Genomic DNA, 27420 nt, shown 5'->3' with positions numbered 1-27420 from the left:
AAAAGTCTCCCCTTATTTTTAAACGTTTTCTGTGAATGTGCCAAACTTCCGGTTCATTAGCCGCTAACAAAGCATGGTAAAAACTGTTTGCACTACAAACCAGTGTGTTCATATTTAAGATTATACATTAAAATAATATGGTAAAACACACCAATGTGCAATATCAAGCAGCAAAATGAGCGGAAGATAACTGGAAGATGACACCGGAAGCCAGACCCATAAAATTTACAAAAGGCAGCGCACGCTCTAACGAGAAAAATAATAAAATTCCCGTTTAGAAACATATAAGCTATCAAACATCTTTGCATTAAAAAAGCACTATACATTTTCATTAAAAAAAATGTCAAAAGGTAAGGTACAACTTTAGGTAATGTGTACATTTACATTTATTCATTTAGCTGACGCTTTTATCCAAAGCGATTTACAATTGCTATATATGTCAGAGGTCGCACGCCTCTGGAGCAACTAGGGGTTAAGTGTCTTGCTCAGGGACACATTGGTGTCTCACAGTGGATTCGAACCCGGGTCTCTCACACCAAAGGCATGTGTCTTATCCACTGCACCATCACCACCCCTATGTGTATGTTTAAAGGTATACAAAATAGTGACCAATTAGTTGGCTCTTAGTTATATATTACATTTTCACACTGACTTGAAATTAAATTTGTGGTTGTCTGTTTAAGGTCCGGTTTCACAGACAGGGCTTAGACTAAGCCAGGATTAGGCCATAGTTCAATTAGGAAATTTAAGTAATTTTTATTAACATGCCTTAGAATAAAACATTACTGGGGTGCATCTTAAGACAAAACAAAGGCACTGACATGTTTTAAGATCAGTCAGTGCAAGTTTCTTTCAGTTGAAACAGCTCAGACTTACACTTTAGTCTGGGACTAGGTTTAAGCCTTGTCTGTGAAACCGGGGGAAAATGTATTAACATTAGGTCAGAGATTATTTGCAGAGCATTTCATCTTATTATTGAAAAAAAATGCCTTTATGTGACGCTTAGGCGCAGCCTAAGTTGTTGATTCCAGTCTTCATTTTTCTTTATAATGCCCGAGTACCTATAAAAAAAAGACTTGCTGAGACTTTGAGAGAAGTGCATTTGTAGCCTTTCTCATGCATCTATGAGAATATTGAAAAGGCAGCGTATTATTCCAAACAAGCACTACCAAGACTATTACATAACCTCTGAAAAACATAGGCCTGGGTTGGACCTGTTGCATAAGCACACTAATGTGAGAAGTCCTACTGAGATTGATGAATAGTCAGACCTCTTGAGAATGTACCAAGTCAGACATACGATTTAGTAACATGTTCTCTACTGCATCATTAGTTTGAAGCGTTGAAAGACTATGTATTCGCGTACCAATTACATTTAAGCTTAAGTTCACTGACGTTTTATCATTTCTTAGAAACAGTAGATTTTAAGTAGCATTTTGAATGACTGACAGTATTTTAATTTCTTCACAAAATTGGATTATTTTTTGTGTTCAAAAAGGTAAAAAATACCTTTAAAGACTTTCATAATGATTTATGTTAACGCATTTTGTAGAAGACAACCCAAATAGCGTACACACAAACCATGTAACTGCAAATACACTACTGGAAATAATACCAGAATAAAATACAGGGTTTGATTCAAGTACAAAAGAGAAAAATCAGTTGTGCTTTTGAAGAAATCAAATAACACTCAAGCTGCTCTTTAAACTTTTATGAATAACAAAATCTTTTTTTCTCCATGGCACAGCACTATTTTCATTAATATCACAAATATTGAGATGGCAAATGTTTCGCCATCACCAAATCTATTTAAAAAGTCAAACACTGACAAATGGACAAAATACCAGTATTAAAAGCCATAACATCATCTTTCCACTCTCTCCTGGACACATGAACATCACCGTTATATCTCGAAACATCCATATTGGCACTTGCAAAATAATCAACTCAGATAGTGCTGAGCAAGTGTACGATCCCCATAAGGAAAGCCATCCTTATTAAATGGCAACTAACAAGAAGGCACGTCAACAGGGGCTCTCCAGTCCACAGTACGGCATGCTTACGCCGATGCCAAAATCACTTTCTCAATGAACCATCTGACAGCTTAGTGATCTAATGGAGAGTTAAGGCATTACAAGTCGAACATCTGTTTCCACTGACAAATCAAGATTCGATTCCAGTATTCTTTACTCGTTTTGATTAATAGAAACACACAAATGGCATACTGTTATGAATTTAAAACTATACCATTTCAGACAAACTGATTTTGTAAATAAGACCACTTTGATATTGTCTGACAAATTTTTGCTACAGTAATTTTAAGGCCACGGTGAATGACCTTCCATTAGACAAAATAAAGCATACTTTATATGATTCAAAAAGTACATTAGCTTAACCTTCGGAGTGAAAACTGGCCGTGAGACACAAGTGCCAGACCAATTTCCCTTTTCTTACATCTGTTGCTTTGTGAAACTTGAATTTCAAGTGCTGGCTGATTGCATCATGAGTCTTTCTTATCTGATTTAGAAATTGGAGGAGGAAAAGAAAAAAAAATTTTTTGGATGAATGCTTGTTTTAGAGTCCAATAAAGCTGGATAGATTAAAAGAAAAGACAGCATATTATTCCATGTGATTGCCATTTATGGTTTTGTCCTTACTTGAGATCTTGAAGTAAACTCATTAAACACAGGGAATGAGGGAAGTTTAACTCAAGATATAAGCCCAAGAACAGGAAGTCATTTTCTAAAAAAAAAAAAAAAAGATCTTCTCAAATGACCAACCAAAGAGGAGAATCAACTTTTTTCATTTTAACAGGGCTTCCCTCAACCATGAAAATGAAAGAGTTGCAAAGGAGTAACACGTTTTTGGGTGAATCGCACAAAGACATACATGGGCCCCCTAAAATCAAGAGTAAAATAAATACAAAATATCATTTGCATAAAGAAAATAAAGCGTACTTTGACTTGTTTTTGCATTACGAAATTAATTTTGACAATTAAACAATTTGTCCCTCATTATTACCATAATACATCTTAATATTTTTCTTTTTTGTTTTTTTCTTTTTGTGATTTTCATTATTATTCACAATGGTGATTTTCATTAGATTACTGTAATACAGTACTTTTTGCATAAATAAGTATAAATTAAAGGCAGTACAACAAATACAACCATAATGTATAAATACAATACAATTTAAATAATATTTTTTTTTTATACATTACAGTAAATATAAGTTTGCATTATGGCAAAATTTCGAGGGAATGTGCTTAGTTGTCAAAATAATGTCACAAAGGCAAAAAAAAGCAATCTCTTTCATTTTCTTTAAGCAAAATATAATTTCTATTATTTGACTTCAGGGTGAAATATGCTCCTGATCGCTTTCCTGAGATTCACGCAATTGAGTGTTAAAACAATCAGCTTCTTATTTTAATAGCTAGCACGTAATAGCTAAAGCAGTCCTTCACAGTTCTGTCAATCGACTTCTTTTTCTCTATCAAACATCATGTGAATGGAATTCTGGGTAGGTGATGAGGACTGAGCTAATGGCTGGTCCTGTTAGGGGGAAGCAGTGTGGTGCTCCGAGCCCAGCAGCCTCCCTGGCCCCATAGTGACAGCTGCCCTTAGTGTCGTGCTAGCTAGTAGTCCTCTGCTGCTTCAGCACAGTGTAGACATTATCCACTTTACTCAGTCTCTCGAAGAAAGGGATGAGATCCAGCAGCTCTGTGTCAGACATGTCATCAAACCAGGAGGCTACAGGTACCTAAACATGACAGAGAAGAGTTTCTGTTAAAAGTATAATACGAATGCTGGGACAAAGCGACAAACAAATTCTCAGAAGGTTTAGCACTGCGTGATATATTGTGAGACCCAAAGCAGTTGTATGTGCAAAAGAAGGAAGGAAGGCAGTAACGTACAGCATTGTCTGGGTGCAAGATGTAGGAGGCTGGCGAGTTGTCCACAATGATGACTTTGTTGAGATCCCTGCCTAGACGGCTTAGGTCCTTGACATAATTTCCACGGTGGAACACACAAGATTCCCGGAAAAGACGGCTTCGGAAAGCTCCCCATTTGTCCAGCAGATCCGAGACAGGATCAGCATACTAGAAAATAATGTGATGGACACGGTTTGACAAGAGGTGCAAAAACAAAACATGGAAACACCTCTCTAAAATATAGCTTGAGTCTAAGATTTAACTCGTTTGTGAGGACTAGATAAAGAATATATAAATAAATCTATTAATATTTACACTACCAGTCAAATGTGTTGACTGTAAGACAGTAAGATTTTTAATGGTTTTTAAAGAAGTCTCTTATGTTCACCAAGCATGCATTTATTTGATTTAAGTCCAACAAAAACACTAACATTTTGAAATATGTGTACTATTAAAAATAACTGTTTTCTATTTGAATATACATTTAAAATGTAATTTATTCCTGTGATTTCAAAGCTGAATTTTTAGCATCATTACTCCAGTCTGATACTGATCTTTGGATTTTTCTAAAATCTTTTTTAAATATTGATGATAATAATAATAATAATAATAAATTAGAACAGCAAATCAGCATATTAGAATGATTTCTGAAAGATCGTGTGACACTGAAGACTGGAGTAATGATGCTGAAAATGTAGCTTTGATCACAGGAATAAATTACATTTTAATAGAAAGCTGTTTTTTTTACAGTAAACATATTTCACAATATTACTGCATTTGCTGCATTTTGGATCAAATAAATGCAGGCTTGGTGAGCAGAACAGAGTTCTTTAAAAAAACTATTAAAATCTTACTTTACAAACATTTTTGACTGGTTGTGTATATAATATATCTTATATAAGATATATTAAGATAAAAGATATAAAGAGAGAGTAAAGAAAAAAAAAAATCAATGACTTTAAGATACAAAATGTATACCAAGACACATTAAGATAGAAGATATGTATTGAGTAAAAAGTAAAAAAAAAAAATGACTTTAAAATATAGATATAGTAAAATATATATTGAGAGAGTGAAAAGTACAAATAAAAAAAATCAATGACCAAGACATAAGATATATTAAGAGACATTACCATAGGATAAAGTGGATATATAGAGAGAGAAATTAAAAGGCTTAACTTTAAAAAAAAAAAAAGTCAAGGTTAAGGTACAAGTTATATTAAGAAATATTAAAAAAAATGAATAGCAAAAAAATTACACTACAATTTACAAAATAAAATGTCAACTAAAAAATAAAACAATATCTATGAAAGCAGATCAAATAAATGTTTTAAGCTGTATTTTTGTTACAGGTCTGCAAAAGTCCACTTTAAAATAATTAAATATTTTCCACAGCTGTAACATTTATAAAACGTACATATTGTAAGTGCTGTTAAATCCTATTTATTAATAAACTCAATACTGAATACCTTGCATAGTGCAAAAATCCATTAGCACTTCTCACCTTGGCTAAGCTTGCAGTGAATAACACGCACTCGAACAGTTCCCCCATCCGTTTGAGGAACTCGTCAACATGAGGTCTCTTCAACACATACACCTACAGAGACAGAGGAAAAACTGTTCAAATATGAGTCATTCCTGCAAAAGATTCAACTCAGCAACTATCTGAAGGGGTAAATCAGGTCACATTCATAAAGACACATTACTAAATAAATAAGATTTATATATTAGCCTGCATCTTCAAATGATGCCTCACATAACGATGAGTTTTATACGGTCGTAGAACGATAAACCCCGTTTTAAGAGAAGCAATAAAACGGGTTATTTTACTCTAACAACTAGGTCAGCCAAGATAGTTTATGAAGCTGGTGGTCTCATTCCTGAACCAAGTCATCCTGAATAGGCTTTCCTGACATCACAAGCCTATCCTGGATTACTTGAAACAGGCCAAAGCCTTGTCTGTCAGATTCTTTAGTCCCCCGGTGTAACTGGGGCCGTTGGCCTTTAAAGGGCCAAGGCACCGTACTGTCATAGCCCGAGACAGCAGGAGACGCGCTCTGAGGAGAGATTGATGGCCAGTGACTTCTCAGAAGCCAGTCAGGGTTTCTCCATTTCGTCAGGGCCCAGAAATAGCCACCTGCTGCTCTGACCCATCAGCGGAGATGGCAACGCAACTGTCAGGTAGCACACTCGAGTTAAGCGGCAATACGTAAACAAGATAAAATGTTTGCGCTGTTCAACACTGCGCAACAGCAGACAGACAAATAATAGAGGTCACAGGTTAGTTCGGACTGTGTGATTAATGAAGCTTAACTATATGAAGCTCAATTATTTTTTTGATAATCACAATTGTTAATTCTAATGAACAGAAATTGCATTAAAATAAATACTTATTCTCTGTGTGACAACTGCACGCCGTTTTTATAAAGGAAGCAAGTAACAGGAAAATATGACACTGCTCACATTATAATCAACAAAGCTGTCAGTGCAGATTATCAGTTTCACACACTAAGAACAGAAGTGAAACATAAAACGTTCATCTAATTAGAATGAGTAATGACAGGCCTGCCCTACAGACTTATTTAAAACCTTATAAGTCACCACTGCAGTCATGCATATAATGGGCTATGATTGGCTTCAATTCTCATCCATTGCCAAAACATGTAGATACATTATTTTGATTGAACACTGTAATCAAAGGATTTCAACCTGGAGTCTGTGAACACCAAGGAGTCAGCAAAAGGGTTGCTTTTACACACTGTTTAATGCAGCTCAGAGGGACATGTAATGCTTTAACCTGCAACTACAAATGCACAAATAATGTTTTGATATTTTAAACAAAACATTGACAACTGATGTTCGAAATTACTTAAAAAATACTTTAAATGGGAAATTAAAACAGCCAGCAGGTGGCAGCAAGCCACTGTTAATAAGTGAGTCACTGCGATTGAACCGAATCATTTAAACGGTTGATTCATTCAGGAATAAAACGCCGTCATGTTGCTCAGAGTGTGTGATGTGGATGTGTTTGGATTTATTTTTGTTGGCGAAACTGAGCAAAAACAGGCGATATGCGGTCTAAAACTTAAGTCTCTTAAGTAATTGCTTATTGAACTGTTGTAAAAATCATTTGTAATCATGCTGATTGCTGGAGAGAAAAAAACAGCACTCTTCTGTGACATTAACTATATGAAATTATGTAAATATATACATTTCCTGCCAACATATCTTGAATTTTGTGATCATTCTAAATGCATTTGAATAGATTTAATCATGCAGAGAAAGAACGCACTCTAAATGCGCACACACTACTCAAACCTAATAGGATAATATGCTGTAATAGGATTAGTCCAACGAATCGTTCGGCTTGTAATGCATATGCATAACCGAACCGAAAGCCTCGTATTATTGAATACGTGTATCGTTCCCTAATACACACACACATACACTTTTTTATTTTTAGGAAGCAGGTTCGTCAGGGAGTCATCACATTCCGAAGTTATTGGCAACTTTCATTACAGAGACAGCAGTTTCCCCAATTGATTGTGCTGGCCTACAACAGTTTCAGTTTCATATATAGCCTGCTTTTCAACTCAGTTATTATGAGCACCTTAGTATGAGAACAGGTTATGCTCACCTGATGTACTGTCCCATCAATTTCCACTGGAATGATAAAGTCAGCATTGTTTACCGGCTAGGAAGAAAGAAAACACAATAAAACTGATTGAACGGTTTCAGGCAGAAGAAAACAATATTAAATCTATATTCCAGGTGACTGGATCAGTGACTGAGAAGATGTTATTGAACATGATGTGTAAACACCCAACAGGCTCCAGTCATTATTTAGAACATTGCTACAGACCCTGAGAGTGCTCTTTAGATAGGTCTGGAAACTCAATCTCAAATGTTGAGATAATCACGTTTATGTGTTATAGAGATGTCAGGACAGTGTGACCTACATACACAGATGTGGCATGAAGTAACATTATGCGGTCTTGTGCTAAAATATCACACTTGTTTTAATTCTGACTCACTTTGAAAGGAGTTCACTCCATACATGAAAACTGTCATTATTTATTCACTCAAGTCATTACAAAACTGCATGCTGTTCATTTCAGTGGCACGCAAATGAAGATTTTTAAAAATCTTTAATAAGAAGTTTATAATGACCATAGCTGGTAAGCTTTAACAAAAAAAAAAGTTGCCACAAAACATGAGGGTTAAATAAACAATGACAACTTTTGGATAAACAATTTTTAAACAATCAACTTCTATTTAATAGATACTTTAAGTTGACGTTCTGATTGCAAGTAGTCATTAGAACATTGTCGCTTCTGACACTCCCTAGAGGAAAACATTCCTTTTCTTCCCGGCTTTCCCAAATTGTGCACATAGCACATTTATGATGTCATGCAGCGGGAGAAAAAACTTCTTCCATAAAGAGTCAAATCAGGGAATGCCGCATTTCTCTGGAAAAGTGCATGCATCCGTGTAAAAACAAACAGTAAAGGCACCATTAGACAGAATCATTTAACCAAAAGTAGCATACTGCACTTTCTCGAGACAATTTGATGCTTTCCTCTGGCTCAAATAAGATTACTTGTATTTACACTGGCACAATACCTGCTAACTCAACATAAAATAACTTGTGTCTGGAATCTAAAAACAATGGAGGCAATTTTGCAATAGATGACACTTCATATTGTGTTCTTAGTTATTAAACATATTGTGACAGACATTGTAAGTGTTCTATTACAATGCAAACACTATTAACATTATAAAACTGTTGCATTATGCCGGCAAAAACATGTCTACATTAACATGCGGGAACAGATTTAATGCTTCCTCTCTGTTTGTATAAAAAAGTCACTTAAAAATGAAAAACTAAAACTGCAAAAATGTTCATTAAAGCATTCTGGACCACTACCGTCACCAATTCGTTTTAAAAAAATCAATTATTATATAATGTATAACTAATATACTATATAGACTCAAACGTGTTCCCTCCCACCAGCTGCGATTGGCTGGACAAAGAAATTCTGATCTCAAACTAACGCCATTGGTTGTGGTTATGCTGCTGGTTAGGCTGCTCAAACAAACAGAGAAGTGTTTTAATAGCATCGCAGAGCCACAGTTTTCACACTCTTCAGGGAAATCAGCTTACTTGTCTATGTATATTGATTTCTGTCATCAGTACTCTCTTTTATGTCGAACCTGTAAGACTTGCTTTCATCTGCAGTAATATTTTGAACAATGTTTCAACTGCTGTTGTCCATATAATCAAAGTCGGTGGTGTCCAAAAGAACACTGGACCAAACTGACTATCACTGTGCAGACAAGAAACACTGAAACATTTTTCTAAATATTTATTTTGAGTACTGAAGAAGAAAGCATTACAGGTTTGGAACAGCATGACGGTTAGTGAGTAAATGATGACAGAAATTTCCTTTTTAGGTAAACTCTCCCTTCAAGCCTGAACAGGAGAACATCAGATAAATGACACACTTCAGCTTTAAAGTTTGTGACATGAATGCATGCAATGGTGTTAAATATCTATCTATAACATTTGAGTCAAGTGTATCCCATATCCATGAGATGATTAGTTGGGCTGCCAACAGCACATGTGACATATAGTTAATTCACACCGGCTGCGAGCTATAAAGTGATGGAAAAAGAGGCCTCAACACATTGACTTACCTTGAATGAACTGTGGACTAGTGTTTCATCCAGATCAATGACTACACAGATCTTCCCTACATCTTTAGACTTTATCTGTGGAAGAAGTGGTTTGGCTGGGACCTGTAATAAACATTTCAAGGACACTGGTAAATAAGTAGCCAAGTTGGCATTTACAACAAGAAACTATTTTACAGTAAAAAATACAGTATAGATTCTTATGTCACAGACATTAGCATACAAATAAAGACTGGAATTGCTTGTCAGCTATACAAAATGTATTATGTTTTGTATCTTATATTATGTATCTCTAGTCTGTTAGTAGAGAAGAAATTTAGTTTTATGAGTAATATATGTAGGGCTGGCTGGTGTGACAGTATGTACAGTATGATGGACAGTAAAATGTGTCAACTGGTAAAGATTTTATTTGATATTCTATACCATTGCCTAGATATCTATTGGTGGACAGGGTTCTTCATATTATTTAGAGCTATAAAGTCACATGGCATGCCTAGAATTTCAAGAACATTTCAAAGAATGGTCAGTTTTATAATACTAATTTAATTAATTTATTTTTTTTAACTCCGGTATTAGACAATGTCACACTTTCATTTGTCTTTCATTTCTTATTCCAACAAAAAAAAAAAAACTGTAAATTATTTAATTCACTGGACCATTAAAAAAAAAAAAGTAATTACCAAATGGTTAATTTTTAGGTTTATAATCCTAAAAAAATAAAAATAATCCTTTTATTATTTTTATTTTCCTATAAAAATAATCCTAAAAAAATAAAACTATAATACAGCATACTGTTCAAAAGTTTGGGGTCGGTATAATTTTTTTTTTAAGAAATCTCTTGCTCACCAAAGTTGCATTTATTTGAACAAAAATAAAATAATATTGTGAAATATTATTACATTTAGGGCTGGGCGATAATTCGATAACGATAATTATCACGATATAATTTTCCTTGATAAAACGAAATGAAGAGTTCGATAAATATTCGATATAATGTTTATGCGCCAAAAGCGGAACGAAACTGCGTGACTCATTTGAACCGCGACACACGGACCGTTTACAGATGTTACTGATTTTGATAATGAACAAAACTTTACCTCTGCATCCTAACTCAAGCTACTATCAAATGCGCATTTCTAAGTGACAAAAAAAGTGATATTATTATTATTAATAATATTATCAGGCAACCCAAACCCGTTTCTTGATTTGAAACAATATCACTCATTAGAACATGCAGAAACTAAGAAATACATTTTTCTATTTAGATATTTATTTTGTTAAAGAAAATTAATGGTCTGGCCTCTATAACTTTCACTTTGGAGCAAAAATCTGTCTTTAAACTTAAAATAAAAATTTGACATTTATCGTGATAATTATCGATATCGACTGATATGAAAAAAATTATTGTGATCATTTTTTCGGCCATATCACCCAGCCCTAATTACAATTTAAAATAACTTTCTTTTTAATATATTTGAAAATGTACTTAATTCCTGTTATGGCAAAGTAGAATTTTCAGCATCATTACTCCAGTCTTCAGTGTCACATAATGCTTCAAAAATCATTCTAATATGCTGATTTGGTGCTCAGGAAACATTTATTATTATTATGGGTGTTAAAAACAGTTGTGCTGAAACCAAATTTGGTGCTGGCTGAAACCAAATATTTTCTAACAGTTTAAGTCTTTACTGTTATATTTGTCTTTGCTGAAAAAAAAAATCCAAACTTTTGCATGGTGGTTCACAATTAACATTATGCAAATACACCATGCTACAACTTTGGTCATAGAGCCCAACCCAAACAGGGTGTATTAGTTATAGACATTAGTATCCATAAGGGGGCATAAAGTAGCTCTTTTAGCACTAGCATTCCATAAGCAGAGGAAGATCAAGTGACTGACTGCAGCTGGGATGGGATTGCAAAGCTGCTGGCCAACCAATTCTTCAACGAAAAGTATACAGTGCACACACAATCTGAAACTGAATGTCCTACGTTTACAGAATGAGTATCTCAAGACCTGCAGTCTCTTCCGGATTCATTACCAAGTCGGAGAGTGTACAGATGACTCTGATTTAAATAACATAACATATGACATGGAATCAGAATGGTGTCTTATTTTAGTTCTGTTGCTACTGACTTCATACTAATTAAAATGCTGGTTAAAATTAAAAATCACTGCTGGTTATACTCTGTATAATTGTGTATGTGACAAATAAAAATCTTGAATCTTGAAATGTGAAGCAAAAACCAAGCTGGAAAGAATGTCTGGGAACTCAAAGCAGACTAAATGCTTTCTCTTACAAGCAAAATGAACTATCAAATTCATGCATAAGCTTTTCAAAACATGCTAAAATAAATTAGCAAGTGTCTCCCTAAGAAAAAGGTACCTGATCTATGGGTGGAAGACAGAATTCACAATCACAGTCCTCTGGGTACTCTTCATCTTCAGATACATCACTCTCGTCATAAGAATGACTCTGTTCACTGTTTTTTTGGTCAGATCTCAATAACGTGTCTTGATCAGATGTTTCACTTCTTGCAACTTGATGTATAAGTTCTAATTTTTCATTTTTCTGGTTCTTCTCAGACAGACCATCTGTTCCAGGAGGATGAAGGAGCCCAGGTGTGTCTTTTGGCTTGGTATTGACCTCTTGCTGACCATCTGATACACAATGAGTGCCAGTCTCTGTGTTTGACTGCTCCTCAAAGGCGCAAGAGACGAGTTGATCAGCAGTTTGGGTCTCTTTACCTTCATCACATTCCTCAGAATATCCTACAACATCCTCAAAGTCAAACAGGGTTGTTTCTTCATCTTCAGTAGTTTCAATCTCTCCACAACAAGGTCCATGATCCCCGTCAGTTTCATCAAACTCAGAGTGTGTCTCCTTGTTTGCATCGATTTCAACCACAGAACTGAGATCTTGAATGTTTTCTGTGTTCTCAGAATTGTCATTTTCCATTAAATCTTGACTGGCCTCATTTTCCAACAATGTACTTTCTTCAACTGGTGATTCCAAAGTATCAGCTCCTTGAAATGTGTCCTTCACAGCACACAATTCTGTGGAATCTCCAGATACACTGTCAAAAGCATTTTCAACCACTTCTTCAAGTCCACAACCTTCAACAGCTGCAACATAGGACTCTTGCATATCAACAAGGGGTTCAGCGACCTCTACATTTCTGTAGCAAAGTTCATCCTCCTTGCTCTCGGAATACAACGAGAAGCATTCGTCCATAAAACCAGGCCCATAATCTTCAGTTTCGTGGACCTCATCTGGTTTGGCACATTCACGGATTTGACCCATGTCAACTGGGAGTCCAACAGCTACAGCTTCAGCATATGTTTTATTGCTTTTCTTTCCTGTCATTTGTTGCTCAGAATCAATCTCACATTCTTCCTCACAAGCATCTTCCTGTGCATACATACCACAATTCTCAGCGTTAACTTCATCAGCGTACTCATCTGGCTGTAGAATTTGTATCAAGGACTCATCGTCCTCGTCAAGAAGGTTTTCCTTATCACATGGTTGATCTGAGAAGATTTCAAATGATTCAGACTCAACAAAACTTGTGAACGATTCAGTTTCAGAGCTACTTTGACTTTTACCATCCATGCAGTCACCATACTCGTCCTCGCTCGATTCATCTGAAGAACCTGCTGCTGTGGTCACTGCATCCAGGGAGATGTCCACATTTGAGTGCTCTTCAAACTTTACCTCCTCATCATCAGCAAGTTGAAAAGACTGAAGAATTTCATCATTACAACATTTTCCCTTCTCCAACTCGTCACACTTTCTACAGAGCTTCCTACAGATGTCCAAAGCTTGAACTTCAGGCTTAGAATCTACAACTTCAGGGATTTCTGCTTCTCCATTTGTCTCACTGATTTCAGCAGCAGGACTTGAAATCTCCTTATTATGCCTCAAAAGATCAGTAAGAAATTGAGAAAGCCACCGAGCCTCAAAAGTTTCCATTGATCCAGAAAACATGGCATCGGACTGAGAAGGTTTCCTGACCTCAGTTTTGCTGCTATGATTAGACAAATGTTCTTTAGTTATTTCAGGGTTGTGAAAGACAGAGCTGTGTGTTCTTGAAGAGTCTGGGCATTTTTCTGCAAGTCTGCTTTGATGTGGGCCCTCAGAATGGTCAGTGGGCACAGAGGGAGTGCATTGTTCACGGACATCACATTTCTCAAAGTACGTTCCACAGCTTGCGCATTGTTCTAAAACCTTAAAACATACAGAGGATTCGCTGTGCTCAGAGAGTCGGTTACGGTCTTGATGCTCTTCAGTTGGGGAGTCAAAGGTCCGACTACAATCAAAGTTCTCCGATGAACAAGTGCAATCATCTAGGCTGTTTAGCAGAACTCCATCATCAGTGGTGTCCATTTGCCCAGTAAGCTGTGTGTGCTCAAGGGACACACAGTGGTCAGATGGCTTACTTTCTTTAGAGTCCTGACACAGTTCAGGGGATTCAAAATGTGTGGCATGGTATTTATCAAGCTTGTTTTGATTGTTAGGCTCGGACTGTTTAGATGTCTCGCAGTCTTCAGAATCTAGTTCAACTACACTGTTTAGATCAAAAAAGTTGTCTTCAGAACTGCTGTTTTCACACTCGCTGTGCTGGTTGTGATATTCTGCACTGCATTCAGAAAGCGTTTCATGATCTGAAGGATCTAATTGTGAGGACTCAACATCAACTTGCAGAAAAGAATCAGAAAGATCTCCCTCAGTTGCTTGTTCTGCATCATCTTGTGGTAAAGATGCACAATCATCTAAGCTCAATTCGGATGAAATGATTTCTTCGGCATTCTCTTGTTGAAAACAGTCTGGGCTAAACTCAGATGAAGTTATCGATTCTGCATCATCTTGTGGAATAAACTCACAAAGGTCTGAGCTCATCTCTGATGAGTTTAACTGTACTGCGTCATGCTGTTCAAAACAGTCACAATTATCTAGTTTAATCTCAGATAAAATGATCTGTTCTGCATCATCTTGTTGTTCTGCATCATCTCTTTGAAAGGACTCACAATCATCTAGGCTCATCTCGGATAAAGTTAACTGTTCAGCATCATGTTCAAAAATCTCACTTTGATCGCTTGGCTCAAATGCAATGCTAAGTTCATCGTTTTGGCTTATTTCAACCAAGTCAACTGAAGAACTGCTAATTTCAAAACACTCACTGTGCTCAGAGCAGCTGTCCAACAAAGAGCTGTATCCAGAAGAACAAGACTGATCTGAAAATTCACCATTGATTTGACCATTTTCAATGCACAGTCCATCAGCCTCGTTCATCTTGATGGCGTTTTGATGTGTAGCGGAGTCAATAAGTGCTTCTTGTTCTGTGCAAAATTCTGCAGCACGTTCCAAAGACTGGTTTTCCTTTTTAGGATCTCCTTGTCCAGAGACCTCAGAATGGCCAAAGCACAGTTCAGCGGGCATGCTTATTTCTGGGTGCTCGCTTTTAAAAAAGACAGAGGATTCCAAGTATTTAGTAAAGTTGCTTTCGACAAAAGACATCCTTTCTCCAAAACACTGGCAAAGGTCAGAAGAAGGGAAACACTCCAAACATTCTCCCATAGGTTTGCTTTGTCCAGAGAGCCTACAAATAGAGTCAGAGATCTGCGTTTGCAGAGGAGGCTCGCAAAGCTGAAGGGATTCGTTGAGCCCACAGCCTGCCTGAGACACCAACAGCAATGTGCACGTTGACATGACAGAGGGGTTGAGACTCCACTGAACCCCCTGCACTCAGCCCGCCTTCAGGACACCTACCAATTTATTTTGGTGCTTCAGAGACGTGACAAATAACTCCTGGTGTATCAAATCACTATAAAAAGCTGAAGTAAGGCATAAATCTGAATCCAACACCTACAGCGTCTTGACACCCGATCTGCTCATAGTTGTTAGCAGACATGCTTTTTTTCCCTGAATAATTAGTTCAATGGAATTATGAGTGGCAATTTTTTTTACATGCCTTCATATCGGCTTTCAATTAGTTGGGAATTATAAGAACAGATAGCATAACTTTTTGCTAAATACATTTATAACATTCCTTTAGAGTAATTTAGGGTCTCTACAGGAGCACAAATGAGATGAACTCTCATCATGGAATATTCAACTGTCACAACTTGTAAACAGGAAAAGAATTGCGCAAAAGCTAACTTGAGGTTTCGGTTTCCTCGCTATCACAGCTGATCATGTGGCTCTCGGCCATGTTAACCACAAGCTGGCCGGTATTCAGAAAACTCTAGAGAGTTCAGGGCGGGACATCAAAATAAGAAGTTACCAAAACTGAAATAAGTCTTACTTTTGAGATGGTTCCGTTCTCTTCCACCAGCAGCGGGGCGTTGTTATTGACGGGCACGTGATCAGTTTCGTCATGACAAAGGCAGCAGAAGAGACTGTGGAAGATACCACGACTGCGGGGTTTCTTCGATGAGGATGCAGCATGTGGAGGGGTACCTGGGAAACGAGAAGCAATCATATCACACCAACAGCTACCCTGCTGTTCACTGCCATATATCTTTGCATACATGATACACTCGACTAGTTCCGACAGCTTATGCTCGTTATGAGATGACTGTACTCGTATGCACATATAAATGACCGGTAATGACTGATCTTCAATTGCATATACACAGATGAGTGCAAATATAAAAATAATTTCGGTAATTATAGACTGTACCCTAAATTAAGGCCAAATCCAAAGCATGTCTAAGTCACATTTTGAGATATTAAGACAAGCAGGCTTCTTACACCATCAGAAAACTCTTTCATTGAAAGCCTTTGCATAACCACGTCTATGGATTTCTGAAAGGGTGGAGTGGAGGTTTTATTAATTGGAAACACGTGTGTGTGTCACACCCATGAGTTCCCCAAAACTTACTCCATAATCTGAACTTCAACATACGACATAGAACAACAACGCTTTTGAGTGTAACAGTACAGAACAAGTACGCAAAATATCTGTCTGACATGCCCTCAAACTAACAAGTCAAGCACAAAAAAAAACTACTTAAATAGAGTGTGCTTTGCATCTCTGTTAAGAATTCCTCAAGTAATCTCGTATTTTACTTCATTGTAATTTTCGATAACTCAATTTGTTTTCACGGATGGTTGTAATATGGCTGTGCCCCAAAAAAAGTGAATTTAAGAAAGATGGTTTTTACAAAAAAAATTAAATAAAATACAGAATATTACTAACTCTAAAGTTAAGTATTAAACTGCTCTGATGTAGTAGAAGAAAAGACACTTTTAATAATAAGTCAATATTTCGATTTAGAAAATATTTTAAGATTTTAATTTGGCTTTAATAAGCAAATTATTTAATTTTGCGGGTCTATAATAATATCACCCTTTTCTTTAAACAGTATATATGGGCCTTCATAAATGAAAATATATAACCACCTCTATACTTTAAGGGACTTTTTTTGCAAAGGGTATCATCATCATCATATTTGGGAGTTCTTGGCATCAAACAGTTTTAAAATCAGTGTTAGATGACTCGTATATAAAATTATTCAAACTACCCATGCCTACTGTTTGCTAATAAGCAAGATATTTGTCACCAAATACAGCACACGGAGACGGATCCGTGAATAGTGACACATTACAGGAAATCCACGTGATTATGTTGAGCTCGGGGCAACAGCACAGCCCTAGGCAACTTAGAAGAGCGAACAACAGTGACGAAAGCTGGACTTTGCGAGACAAAATCTTTGACAAATTAGGCTGCAGCCAAGACGGTCGAGGCAGCTGTCAACAGGGAAGATTAGTATGCCATTCAAAATTCAAACTAAAAGCTCATGTATCAAACAGAGCCGTAATAAACAAGTTAGTTAGAACACAGTACTTTTGAGTTACTCTGAGCGTCTTATTGTGATTGACGGTAAAAGAATGTGATCAGAAACTGAAGGCTGAGTTTTTGTTTTAAATTTAGATTAGCCTATTAGATTTATCTTCATTCTGACATGTCCTACAACATAAAAGTTGCCCTTAAAACCAAACTTAACCTATATGCCGTGAGCTGCCAGCCCATCATTGGGATATAAAACAGGTCTCTTGACCTTCAAACATAAAATGTACATTGACTTGTCAACGATACCACACACACGCTAACCGTGCATATGACCCTCTGTAAATATCCAGAGAATCTGACAGGTCGTAATAGTGAAAGATCGCTAAGCGATCACACCTGGACAGAGAGTGGCAGGTTTACAAATGTGAGGAAAAGGGCAGGTGAAGGGAACTGAAGAAATGGCATCCATCGCTTCACACCGACTCCTCCGATATTACACATCAGAGGGCTTTAAATAGCACCCGCGGGCAGCTGTTGACAGTGGTTAGTGATGGCATTCTACACAAATATAGACCACGCCATAAACGGAATCGCAAAACAAAACTTTGTTGTGTTCCCGACGCGGGGACAGGAGGGAATGGCTTAACCATATGTTTATCTCTTGCTGAGCATATGATACCTTAATGGACACTATGATGAAAGACCGAAAAGCTGTAACCGATTAGCTTGGAGCAACAAACTTGAACTTGTAAACAGAAAAAGATCAAACAGAGACTAGCTAGGAGAGACAATTATAAGGAAAACTTGACTCTTTGGCGTTCTATAATGAGCCTGAGGTCTAAATACACTTCAACTCTCCAGAGCTGATAATTAGGCTACAACTTTTTCACCCCACCCAGTTCAGTTTCTGTCCACATACTTAAGGGTGGCTTATCTGGGTCTCTTTTAAAGAGGGTCCCAATGCTATTCCAATCCCGACGGACAGAGGCCACTCAGCATCTGATTTTACGATGGTGATATGCGACCCCACGTTACAAACTCGAAACTTGTTTCATGCCACCCCTTGGTGGACAAGGGCAGCCGATTTGTGTGACATTGCACATACTTTGCACGTCCAATGAAGGGATCTAGACTAACTTATGACAGTGTGGAATTGGTGCCACCTAAGATAGTAGGCTGACAGGACTTTTAAAATGAAAAATTGAAATAACACAAATGAATAGCAATCAACTAGTGCTATCATTGGAATCAATAAGTATACTTTGTGAAAGTAAATCATATTTTGTCCAGTAAAGTGCACATTTGAAAACAAAAGTCTAAGATTACTACAGCAACATAAACAATATTCTGAGGGAAAACAAAACAGTGACTAGTTCGTATAAGAAAGGATCATTAGAATGGATGTTACTCAAACAGAAAAATCCGTAATTCATGGATTACAATTTGGCACATACTATGGTAAATATATGTAAACAGAAGTACATATTGTGGTATTGTAACTGTATTCAAGATTCATGTTCTTTATATGGAACTACACACAAAAAAAAAAAAAATTATTATTATCATGGTATATCCAAATTATTACGGTACTGCAATAGTACCATAAAACATTATTAATTTTTCTTGAAGACAAACATTCATGGAAAAAGGTGCCAAAGTTGTAAATAAACAAACAAATAAATAAATGATAATACACATTACTTCACTCCTACATTGTAGGCTATTACATTAGTGCAATTTAAAGTGTTTGATGAAGAAAAGAACAGTAACATCTAGAATATAACCGCAAAATCTAGTTCTAGACATTTCCCATGCCACAGCCTTTTGGAAAACTGGACAAATACAAATCATGTTAAAAATCTAAATAATGTACAATCAACTTTTCAGGTCTGTATGATTTCTATGTTTTTGAAAGAAACACCAAATACAGTAAAAACAGGAATATTATGAATATTACAATTTAACTGCTCCCCATTTACATTTTAAAATGTAGTTTACTAAATTTCCAGCATAATTACTCCAGTCTTCAGTTCTTCAGAAATCATTCTAGCATGCTGATTTGGCATCAAGAAACATTTCTTATTATTAGTGTTGAAAAAAGTTAAGCTGTGGTTTTGAGGAAACCATGATACTCTTTTCAGAATTTGTTGACGAATAGAAAGTTTAAAAGAATATAATTTATTTGAAATATAAATCCTTTGTAAAAAATATAAGTCTTTACAGCCACGTTTGATCAAATGATACTGCTTGCTGATACTGTATATATTATTATGCAATATGTGTTGACATATAGCATGCATTCATAAATGTATCTGTTGCAATCACAAAAAACACAGATTTTTCTTTTTCTTTTAATATTCAATTTCACTGTTGTCTATTTGGTAGTAATATTACAATGACTGAAGTTTTAAATTAAATTAACTAGTTAAATCTTAGTTTTCAACAAATGCAGAAGCCGCTAAAAGGGGTCATACCCGACCACTGCCTAATGACAAAGTGGCCAGTACCAGAAAGAAAACACAAGACATGCAGGGCAGATCGTAAAATGACAGTCTTGCCGCTTGGATTAAACTCAGAGAGCATGAGAATCCCTCCAGGGGCCCCAATGAACTCACTCTCCCTCCCTGTCTCCCTCTCGCGCACCCTCACTGGAATGCAGCCATATTGCTGGCCCATAACTCTGCTGCACAGTGCCCGGCCAAACCAAAATAGGAACAGGAAGTGTGAGGAAGTGAAGTAAGAGCCGCTGCAAGGCACTGGAAGGCCTACACTGAGCCTTCATTGTGTCCCGCCTCTTGACTTCCATCAGGCAGATCATGTTTCACGTACAAACAAAACAGGTAAAGAACGGCAAAAGCTTGGGAACACCATGCCGAGATAATCCACAATGCCGTGCAGACAGGGAGGGATTCCGATTACTGACCACATCCACTGACCCACTTTGCTGAGGCCATAACACCTTCTAAGACAATAAATAACAAAAAGGGTTTTGAAATATTAGAAATATTTGGCATATGCATGCAGACTTGTCAATGGAGCCTTGGCTGCTGTCAATCCCAAACATGGAGAAACGACTAGGGCACGGCTTTGAAGCTTGGCCTTTTCTAAAAATACAGTACTATAACAAAGTGGTGAACAGGTGCTCTACCGAAAGTGTATCCGATGGTCCTGGACAATGTCTTGGCACGCTTTTCACAGGGTCACGCCAAAAGCTAAGCCTCAGTAAACAACATCATCCAGTGACATATCTTCTATGTTGGTGCATTAATCAGTGCACCTAAAATAATCCAGGTACTAAAATGTTCCTTAGCTGACAGACCAAGCCGTTAAGACGACGATTACTGAATTATGCAAGCAGTCCGGGTGTTTGTATGGCCAGACGCGACACGTCAGAGTCAGAGTTTAGTCTAACTCCAGTATCCAGGAAAAGACTTTAAGGCATGTGACACGCTGAATGTTTGATCACATGTATTTATATGTATATACGTTTTATGTTTATTCCTTATTATTGATTATATTGGTATTTAGGCATATAATATCTGCTCCTCTTTGTTGATGATTTTCTTTAATATTGCAACAACTTTCTTGTGATATGAAATATCCTGATTGGACAGTTTGTGGGGATGGTGTGGGGTCCAGGGTTGCTATGGTAACGGAGAGCCCCAAGGAAGAGGGAAGTAAAAGGGAAAGGGAAGTGGTGTGTGGCCAAGCATGGTGACCCATACTCAGAATTTTTGCTCTGTATTTAACCCATCCAAGTGTACACACAGTAGTGAACATACACTCGGAGCAGTGGGCAGCCAATGCTGCAGCACCCAGGGAGCAGTTGGGGGTTCGGTGCCTTGCTCAAGGGTCTCACCTCAGTCGTGGTATTGAGGGTGGAGAGAGTGTTGGTTATTCACTCCCCCACCTACAATCCCTGCCGGACCTGAGACTCGAACCCACAACCTTCAGGTTACAAGTCTAACTCTCCATCCACTAGGCCACGACAGCTCAACTTTAAATAAGTCTCATTATTTCTATCAAATAGGTGGGTAAATCCTGTCACAATGTATATATAATGTCAAGATAACATGTTACTCAACTGTATCTACCGTTTAAGTGAGGTAATGTACGGTTTAAGAGTTAATTAATAACGGAGATTGTTTCCGCTCGTCATAACGGCCTGTGTGTTATATATATTAACTTCAAAGTTAACAAAAATGCTCCAGCTCGCTGAAATCCCATATTAATGTTAAGTTAATGTATTAAAGTTGACAAACGGGGTGTTTATCTCAGGAAAGGACTGCTGTTTATATACGGGAATTAAAGGGGTACTATATGATTTAGTTTTGTATGATTACAATAGGCCCCATTGATAATTTAAGTGTTTATTTTGTATTACAGAGAGCTAGCTCAAGCATTCAGTTCAGATGAATGGTATTTTACTTAATATGTTTTATGCTTATATGGACGCTTGGTCAAATGCTTTATTCTTGATATATGAAGCATATAGAAGCAGTCTGATATGGTGATGTCTATTTATGTGAATCAAGTATTAAATTGACTCCAGTAATATGTCTTATGAATGTACTGTATATATATATATATATATATATATATATATATATATATAAAAAAAGCCAAGACAAGGGTTTGGTTATACAGAAAACACTGATCATTAATTAGTTTACCTGTTCATTAAACTGGATCACATGTAAAGACTTCAAGAATTATTGTTGCTGAATGGAGATATTCATGAAGTTAGACATTGTGATTACATTATTGTAATAAAGTCATTACTAGAGCGGCTCAACTTTAAATAAGAACCAACTTTGTCCGTCTCATTATTTGTATCAAATAGATTTAACTGCAGTATTGTCACCTGGACAGGGGGCGTCCTACACATGCACTGAATTTAAAGGATTCTTACTTGCACATATTCCATGTGAAGTTTGACGGGTTTTATGCAACTTGCTTTCTACTTTTATTATTATTAAATTATTTTAGAATGATTGCCAATAAATAAAAAAGTGCACTGAACAGTAGAGAATGGTGCTTGCAACACCAAGGTCATGGGTTTGATTCCCAGAGAATGCATGAACTGATTAAATGTAGACCTTGATGCAATGTAAAGTGCTTTGCATCTTCCTAATGCATAAAAGCCAATGTTTTTCTATGCATTTTAGCATTCTAGTGCTGCCACAGAGAGATAGGAAAATGTCGTTTTTCTGCAAAATCCAGTTAATTCAAAAACCAGCTAAATGAGCAGTTTTTCTAATAAGCTTTATCTCTCCGTTTTCTATTAACAACACAAAATGCATACAAACCAGGGCTGAACAGTAAGGATGAATGGCCCTACTGACCTGGGCCTGGTGTGCCAGATACCCTATACATTCACTGATCTTGTGCTTGTGTTTTTATGCCATGAAATTATAAACATTTGGAATTCTGTGGTGCTGTCAAATGATTAATCGCATCCAAAATAAAAGTTTGTGTTTACATAATACATGTGTGTACTGTGTATATTTATTATGTATATATAATACACCTCAAGCAACTCAGTCTTCCCACGATTCATGACAGGCCCAAAAAGGGACCCATGCAAGCCGGTTTAAAAAATAATAATAATAAATAATACTTTTAATACTTTTTAAAACGTCTAAAATTATTTTTTAAATGCATATATAATTTATTTTATTAAATATTTTATTACAATTATTAATAAAACCTTACATTATTAAAACATTGCACAAGGGAAAGTTTTTGCATATTAACAGCAGCAGTGAATTTTTTAAAAATGCTTATAAATACACAAATCAAACTCAACATGCAGACAATTATTAGTTACAGATATTAATTACAATTATTAATAATACATTAAATTATTAAAACGTTATGTTTTTGCACATAAATTGCAGCAGTGCAACATTTTAAATGATTATCAATACACAAATCATGCTCGGTGAAATCTGCATGCAAACATTTTCTGACATGGTTTTTTATTTTTTCATATCCATCCTTGTGCATACTCAGAGTCAAAATTACTTCTTAACTTTCTTTGACTACATTCAAATATATCTCATGAGATACGGATCAGTGTCTTCACAGTCATTGAGAATCTTCACACATTGCTGCTCATTTGCGTAAGGTTAAACTTGCCAATTCTTATGAAAAACTTCCAGACAGCTTGTTGATTTTAGTCCAACACTGCTCGGAAAAATCACCGGTTTTGTAAAGGCAGTACATGCTCTTGACTCCTTTTCAACCACGTCATACTTCGCCTTACAAAACAATCTGTGCTTTACATTCGAGGGCCAATCGGAGAAGTAACGACCTAGTTCTGCAACATTCTCTAGGAATATCACAGAGACTTGCCCCTTCTGTTAACTATAATACACCTTCCTAAATATTCCAGTGTATCACCTTCTTCAACAGGAGATTTTTATTTGAGCACAAATAACTAATATATAAAAATGAAATGCTAAGACAGACGGAAAGGGTCTGTGCACTGTACTGAACCTGCTACAGGGAGTGGTTTCCATCAAATCTCTAACAAAAACACAGGCCTGTAAACCATCTCCATCTCTGTGTGCGCAAGAGAGGAAAAAGGAGCGCTGGTGAAAAACACAGCGGTTGGAAAAACAAGCAGTGAGGCTGACTGCTATAGAAGATCCTCCCTGGCTCTCACTGTAGTCGTCATCATTTAGAAACCATGCTTGTGTTCATTCAAACGCATTTATAAGGTTGCTGAAACATATCAGCTTTATATTTTTAAAACATAAGGAACTGCTAAACTCTACAAAGCGTAAAGCTTAAAGTAACAATGTTGGTGTAAAATAAGCAAAACTAAAGCAGCACTACGTCATTAGTGTTGCAAAGTATCCATGTTAATATTTTAAATAACTTTTGTGAAAATAAAATTAAATACTGTTACATAATCTTTCAGCATAACAATTTGTGTTAAAAAAAATTATAATAATTCTAACCATTACTTATTAAAATATATAAAGGAAAACGTGATGCTAAATTTTATTATTTTAAATTATTAAAAATGTATTGATGAGTAAAACATTTTTGAAAGATTGTTAAAGATTTAAAATGGCAATTAATTAGTATTTGGGCGCTGCATTATGATTCTTAAAGAATCTTTTCATGTCTTCTAATGTTTCTTGTTCTAAATTTGCCGGATATTTTTGTGTGTGTATATTAAGTATTGTTACAGTGTGATTGAATGACATTTTAGTGGGTGTCTTCTGTAAATTATAGTAAAAATGTAGTGCAATCATTATTTGTTGCTCTGAAAAAAATAAATAAATATAATTAAACAGAACTAATTAACTAATTAAACATGCATAATAGCCAAGACCAAAAATGCATACTATTTATAAACAATTTTATAGTATAAGAGATTATATCAAGGAATCAATATTAATATTTTAAATAAATCGATTAATAATTACAGATTATACCAAATTCTAGTTTAAATGCCATTCTTTTTTTTTTCAAATATTAAGATAAATATTTTATATACATATATTTCATGCTTGCGTGATTATATATAAATATCATCACTGAGCAAAAAAATAGCTAGATATGATTTCCAAGAGAAAGAAACTACAATCACAGACAGCAGATAAGCAACACTGCAGGGTACAGTAGAGTTTAATCAAAGCATTTTCTGGAACATCTGAAATCTTCAAAATTTAAAATAAAAGAAAAAAAGGCTCAATCAACAATTACAAAATAGGCTAGCTACAAGAGACCTTTGTGTCCCTAAAAAGATGTCGTAACCATAATATTTTCCTGGAAAGTCAAATAATTGATTACAGAGTCACTTTTCATCTAATCTTTGACCTGCTTACAGTCACATTATGACCTATGACCTCTCAATAACATTACCAGTCCAAAGTTTGGGCAGTGATCTTAAAATCTTGTCATCTAAAGTCTTAAATGCTTGAAGTTTCTCCCAGCACCTCCCATATTGTCATAATTTTGATGACTTTATGATTACTGCAAAATGTAAAAAAAAAAAAACACCATCCATAAAGCATAAACAGGTGTTTCCAGATTTTAACTAATAAAACATTTCCATTTTACACTCAATCAATGCATCTTTACCACATTAATGCAGACTACAAAACTATACCAGTTTAGCACAATAAAAAGAACAATTTTGTGCATTCATGCACTGACACCACAGCAAAACAACTCAATCTGTAAATCAGAGATAAGACAAGGGAGGCTAGAAGTCTGCATTACCAAATTACCAAATTAGATGATACTATGCAATCTCGTCTCATGAGGAGCCATTCATTATGAGTTAGGTGCAAGCAGAAAATGACAGGTTAGAGACACACTACGGAGTAAACAAGAGCAGCCTTCCCTCAAACGTCAGGGAAGGGTGTCATCATGGACACGCCCCCTCTACATCAAAGCCTTCACTTATAGGAAGAAAAAAAGTTGTTTTCTAATTAAACTCGAGTTTATGGCATGCAAATGAAGCTGATGGGTCTGCACTGTGTTATTATAATGAATGGACTTGGTCCTCATCCCCAAGATGAATCAACTGTCACCAGCCCTCAGAAAGTGGATATGGCATGTTTTTGTAGTGTTTTGATGAGCGGAAATGAGTGATTGAACACTTGAGTTATCCATAAGGTCGAGTCAATGCGGCATTTTGACGGAATTAAACTCTGTATGAAGCGCCAGCCGAGCAACGTGCATTGATCAGAGTTTGACACCCAAAGTTTCTCTGAACTCACCTCTGTCCCGTAAAGGAGCACTGGCTTCTTCATCCCTGCTCACTTGCGTGATGATCGAGGAGGACGGGTGGTCCATGAGATCCGTAAAGCCAGTAAAATCGCAACTTAAAAAGGGTTTCCGTATTAAAATCTTTCGGTTGGCTACGATTGAATTGGAAAAAAAGAAAGAAAAAACACCCTGCAAATGCCCCCAAAAATCCAAAAGACTTTTAGCGCTTAAGAACATTCATGCCAGGCTGAATGTGATTTCTATGCTCTTATAAGTTAGACGACAAAAAGAAAATTAAATAAAAATCATTATAAAAAGTTAAGTTCCTAGATGATAACTTTTCACAACATGGAGTACGGCTCTGCTCTCAATTTCAACATACAAACATGGAACTCGACGGTTTCAAGGCACCCTTCGTCTTAAAGGGGCAACGACAACTCAGGCAAGACAGAACTACACTAGCCGCTTTAAAGCTTCTAAGTTAAAGCTTTAAAGCTTCTAGTGTATTTACCTGTGAACATAGTACCTGTTAAAATCTAATAATTAATAGGAAGGTGACCTCACAAAACAAAACATCTTAGCGCAACTAAAGTTTAGTTAAATATTGCATTGCATTACATTATAAATTATGTGAATGTAATATAAATTTAAAAATTAAATAACTCTGTGCATCAATAATTATTATTTTAATGGCTTTACAATGCAAGCATTATACAGTATATAAATAAAAAATATACAGTAGTCTACAATGCACAATATTGTTCACCAACACTCTATGTTAAAAATACTCGTATATTCAAGAGGAACATGCTACATTTGTAAGATTCTCTGTAAATTAATTTTATAATTTTTAGTGGGTCCACTTTTTTATTAATTTTTTTTTTTTAAATCGTTCAAACGTACATCAATAAATATTTTCTAAGCTAGAAGTATTGGATTTCGATTGTATTATTATTTCACTTGAACTGGATAGGAAATCTGACTTTGGTACAACGTGTTCTATTCGCTCGGACTCCTACCTGATTAATATGCGTTGCCCCTTTAAAATCTACAAACTTCAATACGTTTAAAAGATCTCTTGGCCTCCGCGTAAGAGAGTGCTCGATTCCGAGTTAAAAACAAGTTTTTCTAACGTCTGTCAGGTAGTATATATGCTGCGAAGTAAGGCGTGAATGATTTTTAAGTGAATGCGTGTGTATTTTCGTTTTAACGAGTAAGACAAGTTTCTTGCGAACTTTTTCGGCATGAGCTGTGAGCGCGGGGG

At 36.1% G+C, this 27420-nt stretch overlaps 1 protein-coding gene across 2 annotated transcripts; it reads right to left on the bottom strand.

Annotated features, from left to right (window-relative positions):
• Nucleotides 1-1697: 1697 nt before the first annotated feature.
• LOC306876410 (carboxy-terminal domain RNA polymerase II polypeptide A small phosphatase 1-like) lies at nucleotides 1698-27420 on the bottom strand. 2 transcript variants are annotated; one of them, XM_079427545.1, is made up of 7 exons: nucleotides 26168-27420; nucleotides 15933-16087; nucleotides 9630-9731; nucleotides 7570-7626; nucleotides 5437-5529; nucleotides 3915-4100; nucleotides 1698-3760 (listed from the first exon to the last, which is right to left on the bottom strand). In XM_079427545.1, exons 1-7 carry the CDS (start codon nucleotides 26391-26393, stop codon nucleotides 3632-3634), a joined length of 948 nt encoding a protein of 315 aa, XP_079283671.1. In that variant the 5' UTR covers nucleotides 26394-27420; the 3' UTR covers nucleotides 1698-3631. The 2 variants fall into 2 exon arrangements, with proteins under 2 accessions (XP_079283671.1, XP_079283670.1); XM_079427544.1 differs by lacking the exons at nucleotides 15933-16087; nucleotides 26168-27420 and adding an exon at nucleotides 12014-15445.

This window comes from Barbus barbus (genome assembly GCF_936440315.1).
Source record: "Barbus barbus genome assembly, chromosome: 10".
Taxonomy (NCBI): domain Eukaryota; kingdom Metazoa; phylum Chordata; class Actinopteri; order Cypriniformes; family Cyprinidae; genus Barbus; species Barbus barbus.
This window is presented reverse-complemented; position numbering and strand designations above follow the sequence as displayed.